General features: G+C 47.3%; 1 protein-coding gene across 2 annotated transcripts in view; it reads right to left on the bottom strand.

Moving 5' to 3' along the window:
* LOC112239088 (receptor-type tyrosine-protein phosphatase-like N) overlaps positions 1-18,877 on the bottom strand; it is a 131,198-nt gene that overhangs the window by 20,294 nt on the left and 92,027 nt on the right. For both annotated transcript variants that reach the window (XM_042320034.1, XM_042320033.1), the window contains exon 13: positions 2,167-2,376. In XM_042320034.1, the coding sequence (XP_042175968.1) occupies positions 2,167-2,376 (210 nt within the window). The remainder of the gene's footprint in view (positions 1-2,166; positions 2,377-18,877) is intronic.

Here is an 18,877-nt window from a genome sequence, read left to right as displayed (position 1 = left end):
CTTGCCACAGCTCGCATTGATGTGCCATCCTGGTTGATCTGCACTACCTGAGCCACTTGTGTGGGTTGTAGACTCCATCTCATGCTACCACTAGAGTGAAAGCACTGCCAGCATTCAAAAGTGACCAAAACATCAGCCAGGAAGCATAGGAACTGAGAAGTGGTCTGTGGTCACCCCCTGCAGAACCACTCCTTTATTGGGGGTGTCTTGCTAATTGCCTATAATTTCCACCTGTTGTCTATTCCATTTGCACAACAGCATGTGGAATTTATTGTCAATCAGTGTTGCTTCCTAAGTGGACAGTGTGATTTCACAGAAGTGTGATTGACTTGGAGTTACATTGTGTTGTTTAAGTGTTCCCTTTATTGTGTTGAGCAGTGTATAACTATTTGAAAATAGACCCCCTAAAAAGGACTACTTTTTAAAGCTATTTGAATATAGACCCCCTAAAAAGGACTACTTTTTAAAGCTATTTGAATATAGACCCCCTAAAAAGGACTACTTTTTAAAGCTATTTGAATATAGACCCCCTAAAAAGGACTACTTTTTCAAGCTATTTGAATATAGACCCCCTAAAAAGGACTACTTTTTCAAGCTATTTGAATATAGACCCCCTAAAAAGGACTACTTTTTCAAGCTATTTGAATATAGACCCCCTAAAAAGGACTACTTTTTCAAGCTATTTGAATATAGACCCCCTAAAAAGGACTACTTTTTAAAGCTATTTGAATATAGACCCCTAAAAAGGACTACTTTTTAAAGCTATTTGAATATAGACCCCCTAAAAGGACTACTTTTAAAGCTATTTGAATATAGACCCAAGCTATTTGAATATAGACCCCCTAAAAAGGACTACTTTTTCAAGCTATTTGAATATAGACCCCTAAAAAGGACTACTTTTTAAAGCTATTTGAATATAGACCCCCCCCTAAAAAGGACTACTTTTTCAAGCTATTTGAATATAGACCCCTAAAAGGACTACTTTTTCAAGCTATTTGAATATAGACCCCCTAAAAGGACTACTTTTTAAAGCTAAGCTATTTTTTTAAAGAAATATAGACCCCCTAAAAAGGACTACTTTTTAAAGCTATTTGAATATAGACCCCCTAAAAAGGACTACTTTTTAAAGCTATTTGAATATAGACCCCCTAAAAAGGACTAAAAGCTATTTGAATATAGACCCCCTACTACTTTTTAAAGCTATTTGAATATAGACCCCCTAAAAAGGACTACTTTTTAAAGCTATTTGAATATAGACCCCTAAAAGGACTACTTTTTAAAGCTATTTGAATATAGACCCCTAAAAAGGACTAAAGCTTTTTAAAAAAGCTATTTGAATATAGACCCCCTAAAAAGGACTACTTTTTAAAGCTATTTGAATATAGACCCCTAAAAAGGACTACTTTTTAAAGCTATTTGAATATAGACCCCCTAAAAAAAGGACTACTTTTTAAAGCTTTTGAATATAGACCCCCTAAAAGGACTACTTTTTAAAGCTATTTGAATATAGACCCCTAAAAGGACTACTTTTTAAAGCTATTTGAATATAGACCCCTAAAAAGGACTACTTTTATTTGAAAGCTATTTTTAAAGAATATAGACCCCCTAAAAAGGACTACTTTTTCAAGCTATTTGAATATAGACCCCCTAAAAAGGACTACTTTTTAAAGCTATTTGAATATAGACCCCCTAAAAAGGACTACTTTTTAAAGCTATTTGAATATAGACCCCCTAAAAAGGACTACTTTTTAAAGCTATTTGATTACAGATCTAAGAAAGTAACTACTTTTCTGAAACTATTGGATTGGCTGCCTTCAACTAACGGCAGGGCTGTAAAGAGAATGAATAGAGCACACAGCATCCCATAATACTCTCCTGAATGTCCATTGCCTCAGGTGTACATAAGTCAAACCAATTAACCAATTATCTATATATATTTTCAATATGAAATCCACAAACACAATAAAAAAAAAAAGGAATTTAGATTAAAAGTTTGGTGAAAATAATGACAGAATTCCTTTAGGTTGATGACTTTTTGCAAATCCAATGTTTTCCAACGTCTTCAAATGTTTTGGTTGAAATGACGTGCACCAACTCTTTCGAAGTAGCTCTCTCTATAAAGAATAGGGTGTCATTTGGGACAAAGTACCTCCTGGCCTCTCCTACCTGGTAGTCAACGTGTGTCTCCGGTCCTCCCTCGGGTCCGAGGCCCAGTTTCCCTGAGGCCAGCTGCTTGGCATGGTGTCGGAGACAGGCGATGGTCAATGCTACCACCACCAGCCCGCCCACACACGCCATGGACACCAGTGTCAGTACCAGCCCACTGGAGCCCTCCCTCACCCGCGTGGCATGGGGCAGCCCATGACCCTCGCTCCTCTGTAGGGGGCGGGGGGAGAGAGAGAGAGAGAGAGAGAGAGAGAGGAAGGAAGGAAAGGGGTCACGGGAAATAGGGAAGAGAAAGACTCATGTCGACAAAGATACCTGTTTGTTTACAAGTACTCTACCGTTCAAAAGTTTGGGGTGACTTAGAAATGTCATTGTTAATAAAATAACACAGCTGAAAACTGCGGTGTCGATTACCAATTAGGATCTCTGGCTAAAAATACTTGAATCAGTCATAGAGCCCATCGCCCTTCATTGTTGTGAGGTCTGGGGTCCGACACCAACCAAGAATTCACAAAATGGGACAAACACCAAATTGAGACTCTGCACGCAGAATTATCCTCTGTGTACAACGGAAAGATTTGAATATGTCCAGACTCAGTGAGCATAGCCTTGCTATTGAGAAAGGCCACCGTAGGCAGACCTGGCTCTCAAGAGAAGACAGGCTACATGCTCACTGGAAACTGAGCTGCACTTCCTAACCTCCTGCCAAATATATATATATATATTTTAACTAGGTAAGTGAGTTATGAACAAATTCTTACTTCCAATGATGGCCTAGAAACAGTGGGTTAACTGCCTCGTTCAGGGGAAGAACAACAGATTTTTTACCTTGTCAGCTCAGGGATTTGATCTTGCAACCTTCCGGTTACTGGCCCAAAACTCTAACCACTAGTCTACCTGCTAGCTGCTACCCACGGCTGAAGCAGCAGCTACTCTTCCTGGGGTCCACACAGAACATGAAACATAATACAGAACATCAATAGACATGAACAGCTCATGGACAGAACTAAAAAGGCACGTAGCCTACATGTCAATACAGAAAAACAAGAGAGAGACGTTGTGGTGTTGCTCAATCTGTTTTTTGAAACCAGGTTTGCTGTTTATTTGAGCAATATTAGATGGAATAGAGTTCCATACAATAATGGCTCTATATAATACTGTACATTTCCTTGAATTTGTTCTAGGTTTGGGGACTGTGAAAAGACCCCTGGTGGCATGTCTGGTGGGGTGTGTAAGTCAGAGCTGTGTGTAACTTGACTATCCAAACCATTTGGGATTTTGATTTTTGTTTATTATCTACTTCACTTGCTTTGGCAATGTAAACATATGTTTCCCATGCCAATAAAGCCTCTTATATTGAAATGAAATTGAGAGAGAAAGAGAGAGATAGAGAGCGAGAGGACAGCATGATACCACCCCCTGTCTGTTAAAGCTGGTGTCTGGCAGCCTCGGTGGGGGAGGACTGGGCCAGGCTTCTTCCATGGCAACAGAGAAATGCTTGGTGTAATGTGTGGTTGTTAGGGGAAGCGGCGCCCTGCTCACTCTCTAGTGATCCAACCTACACCTCACTAACTAACACCCTGGACATTCAACCCAATTTTTTTTTCTCTCTCTCTCTCTCTCTCTCTCTCTCTCTCTCTCTCTCTCTCTCCCTCTCTCCCTCTCTCCCTCTCCCTAAAATGTCCCGGGGAGGGGGAGCATGGACGGAGGGGACAGGGCTTCAGACTGGGGCTCCTCACCTGCTAAGGGAGAACGTGTCGCAAATGGCACCCTATTCCCTAAATAGTGCACTACTTTAGACCAGGGCCCTATTCCATATATAGTGTACTACTTTACACCAGAGCCCTATTACCTATATAGTGCACTACTTTAGACCAGAGCCCTATTCCCTATATAGTGCACTACTATAGACCAGAGCCCTATGGGAATAGGTTGCAATTTGGGACCCAGCGGGAGAGGGAGAGGTCTTTATACTGGGGCAGAGGAGGAGCTGGCAGAGGAGGAGCTGGCAGGTAGAATTAGGGGTTAAGAGTTGTAGAGATGGGGTAAGGTCCTTGGGGGTAGGGGTTAAGAGTTGTAGAGAGGGGGTAAGGTCCTTGGGGGTAGGGGTTAAGAGTTGTAGAGAGGGGGTAAGGTCCTGGAGGGGGGTTAAGAGTTGTAGAGATGGGGTAAGGTCCTGGGAGGTAGGGGTTAAGAGTTGTAGAGATGGGGTAAGGTCCTGGGAGGTAGGGGTTAAGAGTTGTAGAGAGGGGGTAAGGTCCTGGAGGGGGGGGTTTAAGAGTTGTAGAGATGGGGTAAGGTCCTGGGGGTTAAGAGTTGTAGAGATGGGGTAAGGTCCTGGGGGTAGGGGTTAAGAGTTGTAGAGATGGGGTAAGGTCCTGGGGGTAGGGGTTAAGAGTTGTAGAGATGGGGTAAGGTCCTGGGGGTAGGGGTTAAGAGTTGTAGAGAGGGGTAAGGTCCTAGGGGGTAGGGGTTAAGAGTTGTAGAGAGGGGGTAAGGTCCTGGGGGTAGGGGTTAAGAGTTGTAGAGAGGGGGTAAGGTCCTGGGGGTAGGGGTTAAGAGTTGTAGAGATGGGGTAAGGTCCTGGGGGTAGGGGTTAAGAGTTGTAGAGATGGGGTAAGGTCCTGGAGGGTAGAGGTTAAGAGTTGTAGAGATGGGGTAAGGTCCTGGGGGTAGGGGTTAAGAGTTGTAGAGATGGGGTAAGGTCCTGGGGGTAGGGGTTAAGAGTTGTAGAGATGGGGTAAGGTCCTGGGGGTAGGGGTTAAGAGTTGTAGAGAGGGGGTAAGGTCCTGGGGAGGGGATTAAGAGTTGTAGAGATGGGGTAAGGTCCTGGGGGTAGGGGTTAAGAGTTGTAGAGATGGGGTAAGGTCCTGGGGGTAGGGGTTAAGAGTTGTAGAGAGGGGGTAAGGTCCTGGGGGTAGGGGTTAAGAGTTGTAGAGATGGGGTAAGGTCCTGGGGGTAGGGGTTAAGAGTTGTAGAGATGGGGTAAGAGGGGGTAGGGGTTAAGAGTTGTAGAGATGGGGTAAGGTCCTGGGGTAGGGGTTAAGAGTTGTAGAGATGGGGTAGATGGGGAGGGGTAAGGTCCTGGGGGGGGGGATAAGGTTGTAGAGTTAAGGTCCTGGGGGTTAAGAGTTGTAGAGATGGGGTAAGGTCCTGGGGGTAGGGGTTAAGAGTTGTAGAGATGGGGTAAGGTCCTGGGGGTAGGGGTTAAGAGTTGTAGAGGGGGTAAGGTCCTGGGGGTAGGGGTTAAGAGTTGTAGAGAGGGGGTAAGGTCCTGGGGGTAGGGGTTAAGAGTTGTAGAGAGGGGGTAAGGTCCTGGGGGTAGGGGTTAAGAGTTGTAGAGAAGGGGTAAGGTCCTGGGGGGTAGGGGTTAAGAGTTGTAGAGAGGGGGTAAGGTCCTGGGGGTAGGGGTTAAGAGTTGTAGAGAGGGGGTAAGGTCCTGGAGGGTAGGGGGGGAAGAGTTGTAGAGAGGGGGTAAGGTCCTGGGGGTTAGGAGTTGTAGAGAGGGGGTAAGTCCTGGGGTTTAAGAGTTGTAGAGATGGGGTAAGGTCCTGGGGGTTAAGAGTTGTAGAGAGGGGGTAAGGTCCTGGGGTTAAGAGTTGTAGAGAGGGGGTAAGGTCCTGGGGTTTAAGAGTTGTAGAGAGGGGGTAATGTCCTGGGGGTTAGGGTTAAGAGTTGTAGAGAGGGGGTAAGGTCCTGGGGGTAGGGGTTAAGAGTTGTAGAGAGGGGGTAAGGTCCTGGGGGTAGGGGTTAAGAGTTGTAGAGAGGGGGTAAGGTCCTGGGGGTAGGGGTTAAAAGTTGTAGAGATGGGGTAAGGTCCTGGAGGGTAGGGGTTGTAGAGAGGGGTAAGGTCCTGGGGGTAGGGGTTAAAAGTTGTAGAGATGGGGTAAGGTCCTGGGGGTAGGGGTTAAGAGTTGTAGAGATGGGGGAGGGTAGAGGTTAAGAGTTGTCCTGGGGGTAGGGGTTAAGAGTTGTAGAGATGGGGTAAGGTCCTGGGGGGGGGGGGGTTAAGAGTTGTAGAGATGGGGTAAGGTCCTGGAGGGTAGGGGTTAAGAGTTGTAGAGGATGGGGTAAGGTCCTGGGGGTAGGGGTTAAGAGTTGTAGAGATGGGGTAAGGTCCTGGGGGTAGGGTTAAGGTTGTAGAGAGGGGGTAAGGTCCTGGGGGTAGGGGTTAAGAGTTGTAGAGAGGGGGTGGTCCTGGGGGTAGGGGTTAAGAGTTGTAGAGAGGGGTAAGGTCCTGGGGGTAGGAGTTGTAGAGAGGGGGTAAGGTCCTGGGAGGTAGGGGTTAAGAGTTGTAGAGAGGGGGTAAGGTCCTGGAGGGTAGGGGTTAAGAGTTGTAGAGAGGGGTAAGGGGGGGTTAAGAGTTGTAGAGAGGGGGTAAGGTCCTGGAGGGTAGGGGTTAAGAGTTGTAGAGAGGGGGTAAGGTCCTGGAGGGTAGGGGTTAAGAGTTGTAGAGAGGGGGTAAGGTCCTGGGGGGGGGGTTAAGAGTTGTAGAGAGGGGGTAAGGTCCTGGAGGGTAGGGGTTAAGAGTTGTAGAGAGGGGGTAAGATCCTGGGGGTAGGGGTTAAGAGTTGTAGAGAGGGGGTAAGGTCCTGGGGGTAGGGTTGTAGAGAGGGGGTAAGGTCCTGGGGGTAGGGGTTGTAGAGAGGAGGTAAGTTCCTGGGGGTTAAGAGTTGTAGAGAGTGGGCAAGGTCCTGGGGGTAGGGGTTGTAGAGAGGAGGTAAGTTCCTGGGGTTAAGAGTTGTAGAGAGGGGGTAAGGTCCTGGGGGTAGGGGTTAAGAGTTGTAGAGAGGGGGTAAGATCCTGGGGGTTAAGAGTTGTAGAGATGGGGTAAGCTGCTGGGGGTTAAGAGTTGTAGGGAGGGGGTAAGGTCCTGGGGGTTAAGAGTTGTAGAGATGGGGTAAGGTCCTGGGGGTTAAGAGTTGTAGAGAGGGGGTAAGGTCCTGGGGGTTAAGAGTTGTAGAGAGGGGGTAAGGTCCTGGGGGTAGGGGTTGTAAGAGGGGTAAGGTCCTGGGGGTAGGGGTTAAGAGTTGTAGAGAGGGGCTAAGGTCCTGGGGGTAGGAGTTGTAGAGAGGGGGTAAGGTCCTGGGGGTAGGGGTTGTAGAGAGGGGGTAAGGTCCTGGGGGTAGGGGTTGTAGAGAGGGGGTAAGGTCCTGGGGTTAGGGGTTGTAGAGAGGGGGTAAGGTCCTGGGGGTAGGGGTTGTAGAGAGGGGGTAAGGTCCTGGGGTTAAGAGTTGTAGAGAGGGGTAAGGTCCTGGGGGTAGGGGTTGTAGAGATGGGGTAAGGTCCTGGGGGTTAAGAGTTGTAGAGAGGGGGTAAGGTCCTGGGGGTAGGGGTTGTAGAGAGGGGGTAAGGTCCTGGGAGGTAGGGGTTAAGAGTTGTAGAGATGGGGTAAGGTCCTGGGGGTAGGGGTTAAGAGTTGTAGAGAGGGGGTAAGGTCCTGGAGGGGGGATTAAGAGTTGTAGAGATGGGGTAAGGTCCTGGGGGTAGGGGTTAAGAGTTGTAGAGATGGGGTAAGGTCCTGGGGGTAGGGGTTAAGAGTTGTAGAGAGGGGGTAAGGTCCTGGGGGTAGGGGTTAAGAGTTGTAGAGAGGGGGTAAGGTCCTGGGGGTAGGTCCTGGGGGTAGGGGGTTAAGAGTTGTAGAGATGTAGAGATGAGAGATGGGGTAAGGTCCTGGGGGTAGGGGTTAAGAGTTGTAGAGATGGGGTAAGGGGGGTAGGGGTTGGAGAGGGGGTAAGGTCCTGGGGGGTAGGGGTTGTAGAGAGGGGGTAAGGTCCTGGGAGGTAGGGGTTAAGAGTTGTAGAGAGGGGGTAAGGTCCTGGGGGTTAAGAGTTGTAGAGAGGGGTAAGGTCCTGGGGGTTTAAGAGTTGTAGAGAGGGGGTAAGGTCCTGGAGGGTAGGGGTTAAGAGTTGTAGAGAGGGGGTAAGGTCCTGGGGGTAGGGGTTAAGAGTTGTAGAGAGGGGGTAAGGTCCTGGAGGGTAGGGGTTAAGAGTTGTAGAGAGGGGTAAGGTCCTGGGGGTTAAGAGTTGTAGAGAGGGGGGCAGGTCCTGGAGGGTAGGGGTTAAGAGTTGTAGAGAGGGGTAAGTTCCTGGGGGTTAAAGAGTTGTAGAGAGGGGGCAAGGTCCTGGGGGTAGGGGTTGAGAGAGAGGGGGTAAGGTCCTGGGGGTTAAGAGTTGTAGAGAGGGGTAAGGTCCTGGGGGTAGGGGTTAAGAGTTGTAGAGAGTTCCTGGGGGTAGGGGTTGTAGAGATGGGGTAAGAAGAGTTGTAGGTAAGTAAGGTCCTGGGGGTAGGGGTAAGAGTTGTAGAGATGGGGTAAGGTCCTGGGGGTTAAGAGTTGTAGAGAGGGGTAAGGTCCTGGGGGTTAAGAGTTGTAGAGATGGGGTAAGGTCCTGGGGGGGTTAAGAGAGGGGGGTAAGGTCCTGGGGGTAGGGGTTAAGAGTTGTAGAGAGGGGTAAGGTCCTGGGGGTTAGAGTTGTAGAGAGGGGGTAAGGTCCTGGGGGGTAGGGGTTGTAGAGAGGGGGTAAGGTCCTGGGGGTAGGGGTTAAGAGTTGTAGAGAGGGGTAAGGTCCTGGGGGTTAGGGGTTGTAGAGAGGGGGTAAGGTCCTGGGGGTAGGGTTGTAGAGAGGGGGTAAGGTCCTGGGGGTAGGGGTTGTAGAGAGGGGGTAAGGTCCTGGGGGGTAGGGGTTGTAGAGATGGGGTAAGGTCCTGGGGGTTAAGAGTTGTAGAGAGGGGGTAAGGTCCTGGGGGTAGGGGTTGTAGAGAGGGGTAAGGTCCTGGGGGTAGGGGTTAAGAGTTGTAGAGATGGGGTAAGGTCCTGGGGGTAGGGGTTAAGAGTTGTAGAGAGGGGGTAAGGTCCTGGGGGGGGGTAAGAGTTGTAGAGAGGGGGTAAGGTCCTGGGGGTAGGGGTTAGAGTTGTAGAGATGGGGTAAGGTCCTGGGGGGTAGGGGTTAAGAGTTGTAGAGAGGGGGTAAGGTCCTGGGGGTAGGGGTTAAGAGTTGTAGAGATGGGGGGGGTAAGGTCCTGGGGGTAGGGGTTAAGAGTTGTAGAGATGGGGGAAGGTCCTGGGGTTAAGAGTTGTAGAGAGGGGGTAAGGTCCTGGGGGGTAGGGGTTGTAAGAGTTGGGGGTAGAGATGGAGGGGGTAAGGTCCTGGGGGTAGGGGTTAAGAGTTGTAGAGAGGGGGTAAGGTCCTGGGGGTAGGGGTTAAGAGTTGTAGAGAGGGGTAAGGTCCTGGGGGGGGGTTAGAGTAGAGGGGGTTAAGAGTTGTAGAGAGGGGGTAAGGTCCTGGGGGTAGGGGTTAAGAGTTGTAGAGAGGGGGTAAGGTCCTGGGGGTAGGGGTTAAGAGTTGTAGAGAGGGGGTAAGGTCCTGGGGGTAGGGGTTAAGAGTTGTAGAGAGGGGGTAAGGTCCTGGGGGTAGGGGTTAAGAGTTGTAGAGAGGGGGTAAGGTCCTGGGGGTAAGAGTTGTAGAGAGGGGGTAAGGTCCTGGGGGTAGGGTAAGAGTTGTAGAGATGGGGTAAGGTCCTGGGGTTAAGAGTTGTAGAGAGGGGGTAAGGTCCTGGGGGTTAAGAGTTGTAGAGAGGGGGTAAGGTCCTGGGGTTTAAGAGTTGTAGAGAGGGGGTAAGGTCCTGGGGGTAGGGGTTAAGAGTTGTAGAGAGTAAGGTCCTGGGGGTAGGGGTTAAGAGGTAGAGAGGGGGGTAAGGTCCTGGGGGTAGGGGGTTAAGAGTTGTAGAGAGGGGGTAAGGTCCTGGGGGTAGGGGTTAAGAGTTGTAGAGAGGGGTAAGGTCCTGGGGGGTAGGGGAGTTGTAGAGAGGGGTAAGGTCCTGGGGGTTAAGAGTTGTAGAGATGGGGTAAGGTCCTGGGGGTAGGGGTTAAGGTTGTAGAGAGGGGGGTAAGGTCCTGGAGGGTAGAGGTTAAGAGTTGTAAGGTCCTGGGGGTAGGGGGTTAAGAGTTGTAGAGATGGGGTAAGGTCCTGGGGGTAGGGGTTAAGAGTTGTAGAGAGGGGGTAAGGTCCTGGAGGGTAGGGGTTAAGAGTTGTAGAGATGGGGTAAGGTCCTGGGGGTAGGGGTTAAGAGTTGTAGAGATGGGGTAAGGTCCTGGGGGGTAGGGGTTGTAGAGAGGGGGTAAGGTCCTGGGGGTAGGGGTTAAGAGTTGTAGAGAGGGGGTAAGGTCCTGGGGGTAGGGGTTAAGAGTTGTAGAGATGGGGTAAGGTCCTGGGGGTAGGGTTGTAGAGAGGGGGTAAGGTCCTGGGGGTAGGGGTTAAGAGTTGTAGAGAGGGGGTAAGGTCCTGGGGGTAGGGGTTAAGAGTTGTAGAGAGGGGGTAAGGTCCTGGGGGTTAAGAGTTGTAGAGAGGGGGTAAGGTCCTGGAGGGTAGGGGTTAAGAGTTGTAGAGAGGGGGTAAGGTCCTGGGGGTAGGGGTTAAGAGTTGTAGAGAGGGGGTAAGGTCCTGGGGGTAGAGTTGTAGAGAGGGGGTAAGGTCCTGGGGGGTAGGGGTTAAGAGTTGTAGAGAGGGGGTAAGTTCCTGGGGGTTAAGAGTTGTAGAGAGGGGGCAAGGTCCTGGGGGTAGGGGTTGTAGAGAGGGGGTAAGTAAGAGTTGTAGAGAGGGGGTAAGGTCCTGGGGGTAGGGGTTAAGAGTTGTAGAGAGGGGGTAAGATCCTGGGGGTTAGAGGGGGTAGAGTTGTAGAGATGGGGTAAGCTCCTGGGGGTAGGGAGTTGTAGAGAGGGGGTAAGGTCCTGGGGGTTAAGAGTTGTAGAGATGGGGTAAGGTCCTGGGGGGTTAAGAGTTGTAGAGAGGGGGTAAGGTCCTGGGGGTTAAGAGTTGTAGAGAGGGGGTAAGGTCCTGGGGGTAGGTTGTAGAGAGGGGGTAAGGTCCTGGGGGTAGGGGTTAAGAGTTGTAGAGAGGGGGTAAGGTCCTGGGGGGTAGGGGTTGTAGAGAGGGGTAAGGTCCTGGGGGTAGGGGTTAAGAGTTGTAGAGAGGGGGTAAGGTCCTGGGGGTAGGGGTTGTAGAGAGGGGGTAAGGTCCTGGGGGTAGGGGTTGTAGAGAGGGGGTAAGGTCCTGGGGGTAGGGGTTGTTGTAGAGAGGGGGTAAGGTCCTGGGGGTTAAGAGTTGTAGAGAGGGGGTAAGATCCTGGGGGTAGGGGTTAAGAGTTGTAGAGAGGGGGTAAGGTCCTGGGGGTAGGGTTGTAGAGAGGGGTAAGGTCCTGGGGGTAGGGGTTGTAGAGAGGAGGTAAGTTCCTGGGGTTAAGAGTTGTAGAGAGTGGGCAAGGTCCTGGGGGTAGGGGTTGTAGAGAGGAGGTAAGTTCCTGGGGGTTAAGAGTTGTAGAGAGGGGGTAAGGTCCTGGGGGTAGGGGTTAAGAGTTGTAGAGAGGGGGTAAGATCCTGGGGGTTAAGAGTTGTAGAGATGGGGTAAGCTGCTGGGGGTTAAGAGTTGTAGGGAGGGGGTAAGGTCCTGGGGGTTAAGAGTTGTAGAGATGGGGTAAGGTCCTGGGGGGTTAAGAGTTGTAGAGAGGGGGTAAGGTCCTGGGGGTTAAGAGTTGTAGAGAGGGGGTAAGGTCCTGGGGGTAGGGGTTGTAAAGAGGGGTAAGGTCCTGGGGGTAGGGGTTAAGAGTTGTAGAGAGGGGCTAAGGTCCTGGGGGTAGGAGTTGTAGAGAGGGGGTAAGGTCCTGGGGGTAGGGGTTGTAGAGAGGGGGTAAGGTCCTGGGGGTAGGGGTTGTAGAGAGGGGGTAAGGTCCTGGGGGTTAGGGGTTGTAGAGAGGGGCTAAGGTCCTGGGGGGGGGGTAAGGTCCTGGGGGTTAGGGGTTGTAGAGAGGGGTAAGGTCCTGGGGGTTAAGGGTTGTAGAGAGGGGGTAAAGGTCCTGGGGGTAGGGGTTGTAGAGATGGGGTAAGGTCCTGGGGGTTAAGAGTTGTAGAGAGGGGGTAAGGTCCTGGGGGTAGGGGTTGTAGAGAGGGGGTAAGGTCCTGGGGGTAGGAGTTGTAGAGAGGGGGTAAGGTCCTGGGGGTAGGGGTTGTAGAGAGGGGGTAAGGTCCTGGGGGTTAGGGGTTGTAGAGAGGGGGTAAGGTCCTGGGGGGTAGGGGTTGTAGAGAGGGTGTAAGGTCCTGGGGGTTAGGGGTAGAAGAGAGGGGGTAAGGTCCTGGGGGTAGGGGTGTAGAGAGGGGGTAAGGTCCTGGGGGTAGGGGTTAAGGTTGTAGAGAGGGGGTAAGGTCCTGGGGTAGGGGTAGGGGTTGTAGAGAGGGGGTAAGGTCCTGGGGGGTAGGGGTTAAGAGTTGTAGAGAGGGTCCTGGGAGGGGCAGTGTATATAACGAATACATTACTGATGTCTGACCCCACTAAACACTAGTCAGCAACATAGCAGTAACACCAGATAACAAAATCAGCCATCCCTTCTAGAGAGGGTTAAAGAGATGCAGGGTTCCAGGACCCCCCTCTATCACCTCTTCAACCCCTGACCCTTGACCTCTAACCCTTACTCAGCCACTCAGTCAGCCACAGATAATCCCTGACTACATCACTGTAGCCGGCGTAAGCAGAACCACTGACATTAACATGATCACAATAATGATCACAATAATGATCACAATAATGATCACAATAATGCTGAAAATGGCAATAAAAAAAATAGATTCATACAATCAACACATTCTTTAGAAAGTAAAAGTGACTCATTGTTGAGGAATGATTAGCCGTTATCTGCAGGGCCAGTAACGGGAGGCAGACACGTTACATCATCACGTCTTTCATCACAGTGCCAAACCGACCCTGTAACCACAGCAACCCCCCACCCCCACCCACCCCACCAGCTGGCACCTCTAGCTGAGGTGAGAGCAGAGAGAGAAAAGAGCACACTACATACTGTTTAACCTTCTAAAGCAAACCTACTCAAAAGGAGCGAATGGTAGAGACACAGCTGCCCCCTAAACATGATCTTCGCTTGCCCTTAAACACCATGTTTTGGTGTTGTTGTCTTTGATGGTATTCAGCCTAGCTGATAAATGAATAAAATAACTCTAAAATAATGCATCAAACAGAGGGGCTAAAACAGAGGGTTAGGGTTAGGGTTAGGGAGAGGAAGCAGAAGGGGGCCTTTCTGGCCCTGCAGTGGGTTCACTTCCATGGCTGTTCCCACAGTGACCGGCTTCTGATGACACACACACACACACACACACACACACACACACACACACACACACACACTGTGACTGCGGTGACTTTCGCTGGTGCCAAACACAGCATAAAGAGAGACCTAAGACAACATCATAGCATGGGAATATCATTAGATGTATTGGTAGTATTATATGACAGTATTGTATTGGTAGTATTATATGACAGTATTGTATTGGTAGTATTTTCAGGCAGTGTGTTTTTGGTGGTATTATGTGGTAGTGGTGTGAACAAATTGCCATTAGTTTATCTTCATTGCATTCAAGGACATCTAATATTACATAAACATGACTAATTCACCAGCAGGCCTATAATATAAACATGACTAATTCACCAGCAGGCCTATTATATAAACATGACTAATTCACCAGCAGGCCTATAATATAAACATGACTAATTCACCAGCAGGCCTATTATATAAACATGACTAATTCACCAGCAGGCCTATTATATAAACATGACTAATTCACCAGCAGGCCTATTATATAAACATGACTAATTCACCAGCAGGCCTATTATATAAACATGACTAATTCACCAGCAGGCCTATTATATAAACATGACTAATTCACCAGCAGGCCTATTATATAAACATGACTAATTCACCAGCAGGCCTATTATATAAACATGACTAATTCACCAGCAGGCCTATTATATAAACATGACTAATTCACCAGCAGGCCTATTATATAAACATGACTAATTCACCAGCAGGCCTATTATATAAACATGACTAATTCACCAGCAGGCCTATTATATAAACATGACTAATTCACCAGCAGGCCTATTATATAAACATGACTAATTCACCAGCAGGCCTATTATATAAACATGACTAATTTACCAGCAGGCCTATTATATAAACATGACATTCACCAGCAGGCCTATTATATAAACATGACTAATTCACCAGCAGGCCTATTATATAAACATGACTAATTCACCAGCAGGCCTATTATATAAACATGACTAATTCACCAGCAGGCCTATTATATAAACATGACTAATTCACCAGCAGGCCTATTATATAAACATGACTAATTCACCAGCAGGCCTATTATATAAACATGACTAATTCACCAGCAGGCCTATTATATAAACATGACTAATTTACCAGCAGGCCTATTATATAAACATGACTAATTCACCAGCAGGCCTATTATATAAACATGACTAATTCACCAGCAGGCCTATTATATAAACATGACTAATTCACCAGCAGGCCTATTATATAAACATGACTAATTCACCAGCAGGCCTATTATATAAACATCACTAATTCACCAGAAGGCCTATTATATAAATCTTTCCAGGTTATTCTGTAACCAAAAATCAATTAATTCAAGTTGTTCCTTTTGATCAACTGAATGCATTCATACAACAAGCACTTAGTTATGCATTTTAATTGGAAATTACCTGTAGCAGGCCTAGGTTTAAATTATGCAGGTGTATTAATGAATAGGCTTTAAATGTTGGCAAATTATTTATTAGTATTATCATCGTTATAATACATTTAATTTCAGGTCATGTTATTAGTAGTTTGTCTGTTTGTGTTCATAGAACAAGTCCTCTCTTTTTTTGACAGTCTACATTGCTTTTATTAATTTATTTTAGCTGGAAAATAATATGCCATCGTATCCTTACGATATGAGCAATGAGGCCCAAAACGTTTGTTTCTACTAAAATAATTGATCTTTAAGTAGTCCTGAAAGAAGCTGCCCTTGTACCTTCTGATATAAAGCCTAGTTCTGAGTGGGTCGTCTACTCAATATAATATTTAGCACAAATTAATTAAATTTCACATTTCAGTAAGTTGTTAACCATGAAGCTTGAATCATAGAGCCCACTTCATTTCACAAAAAAATAAATATATAAAAATAACACTCACCACAATCCATCCTACATTTCAGCACCGGGGTGGTTTCCACCCGGATCAACCTCTGCATCTCTCCTGAATCAGATACGGCTAATGTGGACCGTAGAACATTAGAGGAGCTCTTTCTCGTTCTTCCACTCATGATGCACGACCCAAAATCACATTTAAGTTCCGACAAGCCCCTGATATCACGAATAATACCCGGAAAAAGTCATTTGAAAAGGATTTGAATATCTGTAAAGGATTCTAGAAACTTGTAGCAAGGCCTACACTCAGGCAAAGAGGAAGGGAAAGAAAATCAATAAACATGTGCTTCTCCCTCTCTTTCTCTCTGCGCTCTCCCGGGCTGCAATGCTCTAGCTCTCCTTCAAACTCCATTCAACCGACGCCGCCACTTGCCAATTCAAAAAGGCACAGCTCCACATGTTGCTTTTTGGGATGGGGAGAGTAACGGAGGTGGGGGCGGGTCGGCTTTGATGTCTTGGATAGGATTGGCAGTCTGTGGGAGCGAACAGAACAGCAGCAGGGGCAGACTGGGACAAGAATTTGGCCCTGGCATTTTATCCACACCAGCCCACATCACTGAGCACATCGTCAACTCTTAAAGGGAAACACTATCATCTCTTAAAGGGGAATGGAAACACTATCATCTCTTAAAGGGGAATGGAAACACTATCAACTCTTAAAGGGGAATGGAAACACTTTAGGAAGTAAATCTAAACAAAGAGATGTATTCAATCCACTAATACTAAACGTGTGTATTTAACACAAAAACATCTCTATATTTAGTATTTTTATCGTCAACTATGTTAATTTGAGCTATGGTCAGCTCCATCTCAAATTGCCATAGTAACGACTGACGCCAGTGTGTCACTGGCAGGAATCAACAAATCGTCTGTGTTATTGAAGACAGTGAGGTTAGGTGCGGACAACGAAGATGGCAACAACAAGTAGTAATTCAAACATGAACTGTATAGCACCAGGCTAGATGAATTAGGACTACCTGGCATGATGACTCCTTACTGTCCCCAGTCCACCTGGTCGTGCTGCTGCTCCAGTTTCAACTGTTCTGCCTGCGGCTATGGAATCCTGACCTGTTCACCGGATGTGCTACCTGTCCCAGACCTGCTGTTTTCAACTCTCTAGAGACAGCAGGAGTAGTAGAGATACTCTGAATGATCGGCTATGAAAAGCCAACTGACATTTACTCCTGAGGTGCTGACCTGTTGCACCCTCGACAACTACTGTGATTATTATTATTTGACCCTGCTGGTCATTTATGAACATTTGAACATCTTGGCCATGTTCTGTTATAATCTCCACCCGGCACAGCCAGAAGAGGACTGGCCACCCCACACAATTTAAGTGTGCTCTCTCTAATTCTCTCCTTCTCTCTTTCTTTCTCTCGGATGACCTGAGCCCTAGGACCATGCCCCAGGACTACCTGACATGATGACTCCTTGCTGTCCCCAGTCCACCTGGCCGTGCTGCTGCTCTAGTTTCAACTGTTCTGCCTTATTATTCTTCGACCATGCTGGTCATTTATGAACATTTGAACATCTTGTCCATGTTCTGTTATAATCTCCACCCGGCACAGCCAGAAGAGGACTGGCCACCCCACATAGCCTGGTTCCTCTCTAGGTTTCTTCCTAGGTTTTGGCCTTTCTAGGGAGTTTTTCCTAGCCACCGTGCTTCTACACCTGCATTGCTTGCTGTTTGGGGTTTTAGGCTGGGTTTCTGTATAGCACTTTGAGATATCAGCTGATGTAAGAAGGGCTTTATAAATACATTTGATTTGAACTACACAACAGATGGAGCTGACGGAGAGTGAGATCAGTGAAGACCAGAACTCGCTGTACGAACCTGAGAGCTCAGAATCACCATCAAAGTGTGAGCCAAGATATACTATCGATCACTTTGGGGGAGCGGGATGGTGTTCACGAAAAACGGAATAGGAGCAGGCCATTCAACAGTGAATTCAAAAGATACACCCCGTCCATAAAGGGAATCGGAGTAGAATTGTTTTTCCACAGATTTATTTTTGACTCGTTTCAACGAATGTGCTACCTTGTCCAAGGTCCTGCTATTTCGACTCTCTCTCTCAACAAATGAATGTTTCGACTCTCTCTCTCAACATATGAATGTTTCGACTCTCTCTCTCTCTCTCAACATATGAATGTTATGACTCTCTCTCTCTCAACAAATGAATGTTATGACTCTCTCTCTCAACATATGAATGTTATGACTCTCTCTCTCTCAACAAATGAATGTTTCAACTCTCTCTCTCTCAACAAATGAATGTTATGACTCTCTCTCTCAACATATGAATGTTATGACTCTCTCTCTCTCAACAAATGAATGCTTCAACTCTCTCTCTCTCAACATATGAATGTTTCGACTCTCTCTCTCTCTCTCAACATATGAATGTTTCAACTCTCTCTCTCAACATATGAATGCTTCAACTCTCTCTCTCTCTCAACATATGAATGTTTCAACTCTCTCTCTCAACAAATGAATGTTACGACTCTCTCTCTCTCAACATATGAATGTTTCGACTCTCTCTCTCTCTCTCAACATATGAATGTTTCAACTCTCTCTCTCAACATATGAATGCTTCAACTCTCTCTCTCTCTCAACATATGAATGTTTCAACTCTCTCTCTCAACAAATGAATGTTACGACTCTCTCTCTCTCAACATATGAATGCTTCGACTCTCTCTCTCAACAATAGAGACAGTAGATCTAACCCGTCTGTCATAAAAAGAGGGATGGGACTGGAGAAATTTGACCACTCTCAGATTAATAGACAGAGCTATAGATACAAGGGCTGACCATCCATGATATCAACATTGTAATCCTGTTTCTATGGTCTGTTTCCACTACCATGTACCCAGTTTGCTTTGAATAAAGGTGTCTGCTGAATGGCATATATTATTAGTCTACTTTGACACTGGCCAACTAACTAGTGTAGTTACAATTCATTTCCACTAGATGGCAGCCGAAGTCACTAGTCTAGCGACTGGGACACAGAGTTAGTGTGCGTTGAAAGTAGTTTTCATCTTCAAAGCAAGTTAATCTGGTTACGCTTAAACCTGTTAAAGTGGACAAGCTAACTAATATTTTTACACAAGGTACAGGCATTGAGGTCTATGTCTTAGGCTAGATTTACTAAATGAACTGTTTTTTTTTTCTTCAAATTTTCTTCACCTTTTATTTTACGACAGAGATCTTAGACCATTCCACCATACAGAATCCGTCCAGATCCTTGATATTCTTCATCAGTAATTATGGACTGTCCTCTTTCAATTCCAACCACAGGTTTTCAAAGGGGTTCAAATCCGGAGACTGAGATAGCCATTGCAAAATGTTGATTTTTGTGGTCAATTAACCATTTCTTTGTGGATTTTGATGTGTGCTTGGGGTTATTGTCTTGCTAGAAGATCCACTTGTTGCCAAGTGTCTGGCAGCAAGACACGTTCATTACAGGAATAATGACGGTAGATAATGCTCTTTACTGTTTGACCAAATCATGGTTTTAGCCACACACCCCCAAAATAGGAGGTTTTGAGTGAGGTGATAATGTAGAATGGGCTCTTTCTACCTACATGTACATATTACCTCAATTTCTTCGAATAACCTGTGCCCTGTACCAGTACCCCCTGTATATAGCCTCCACATTGAC

This window comes from Oncorhynchus tshawytscha, linkage group LG03 (genome assembly GCF_018296145.1).
Source record: "Oncorhynchus tshawytscha isolate Ot180627B linkage group LG03, Otsh_v2.0, whole genome shotgun sequence".
Classification (NCBI taxonomy): Eukaryota; Metazoa; Chordata; class Actinopteri; order Salmoniformes; family Salmonidae; genus Oncorhynchus; species Oncorhynchus tshawytscha.
Note: the sequence above shows the minus strand (reverse complement) of the source record. Positions and strands in the feature narration are given on the sequence as shown.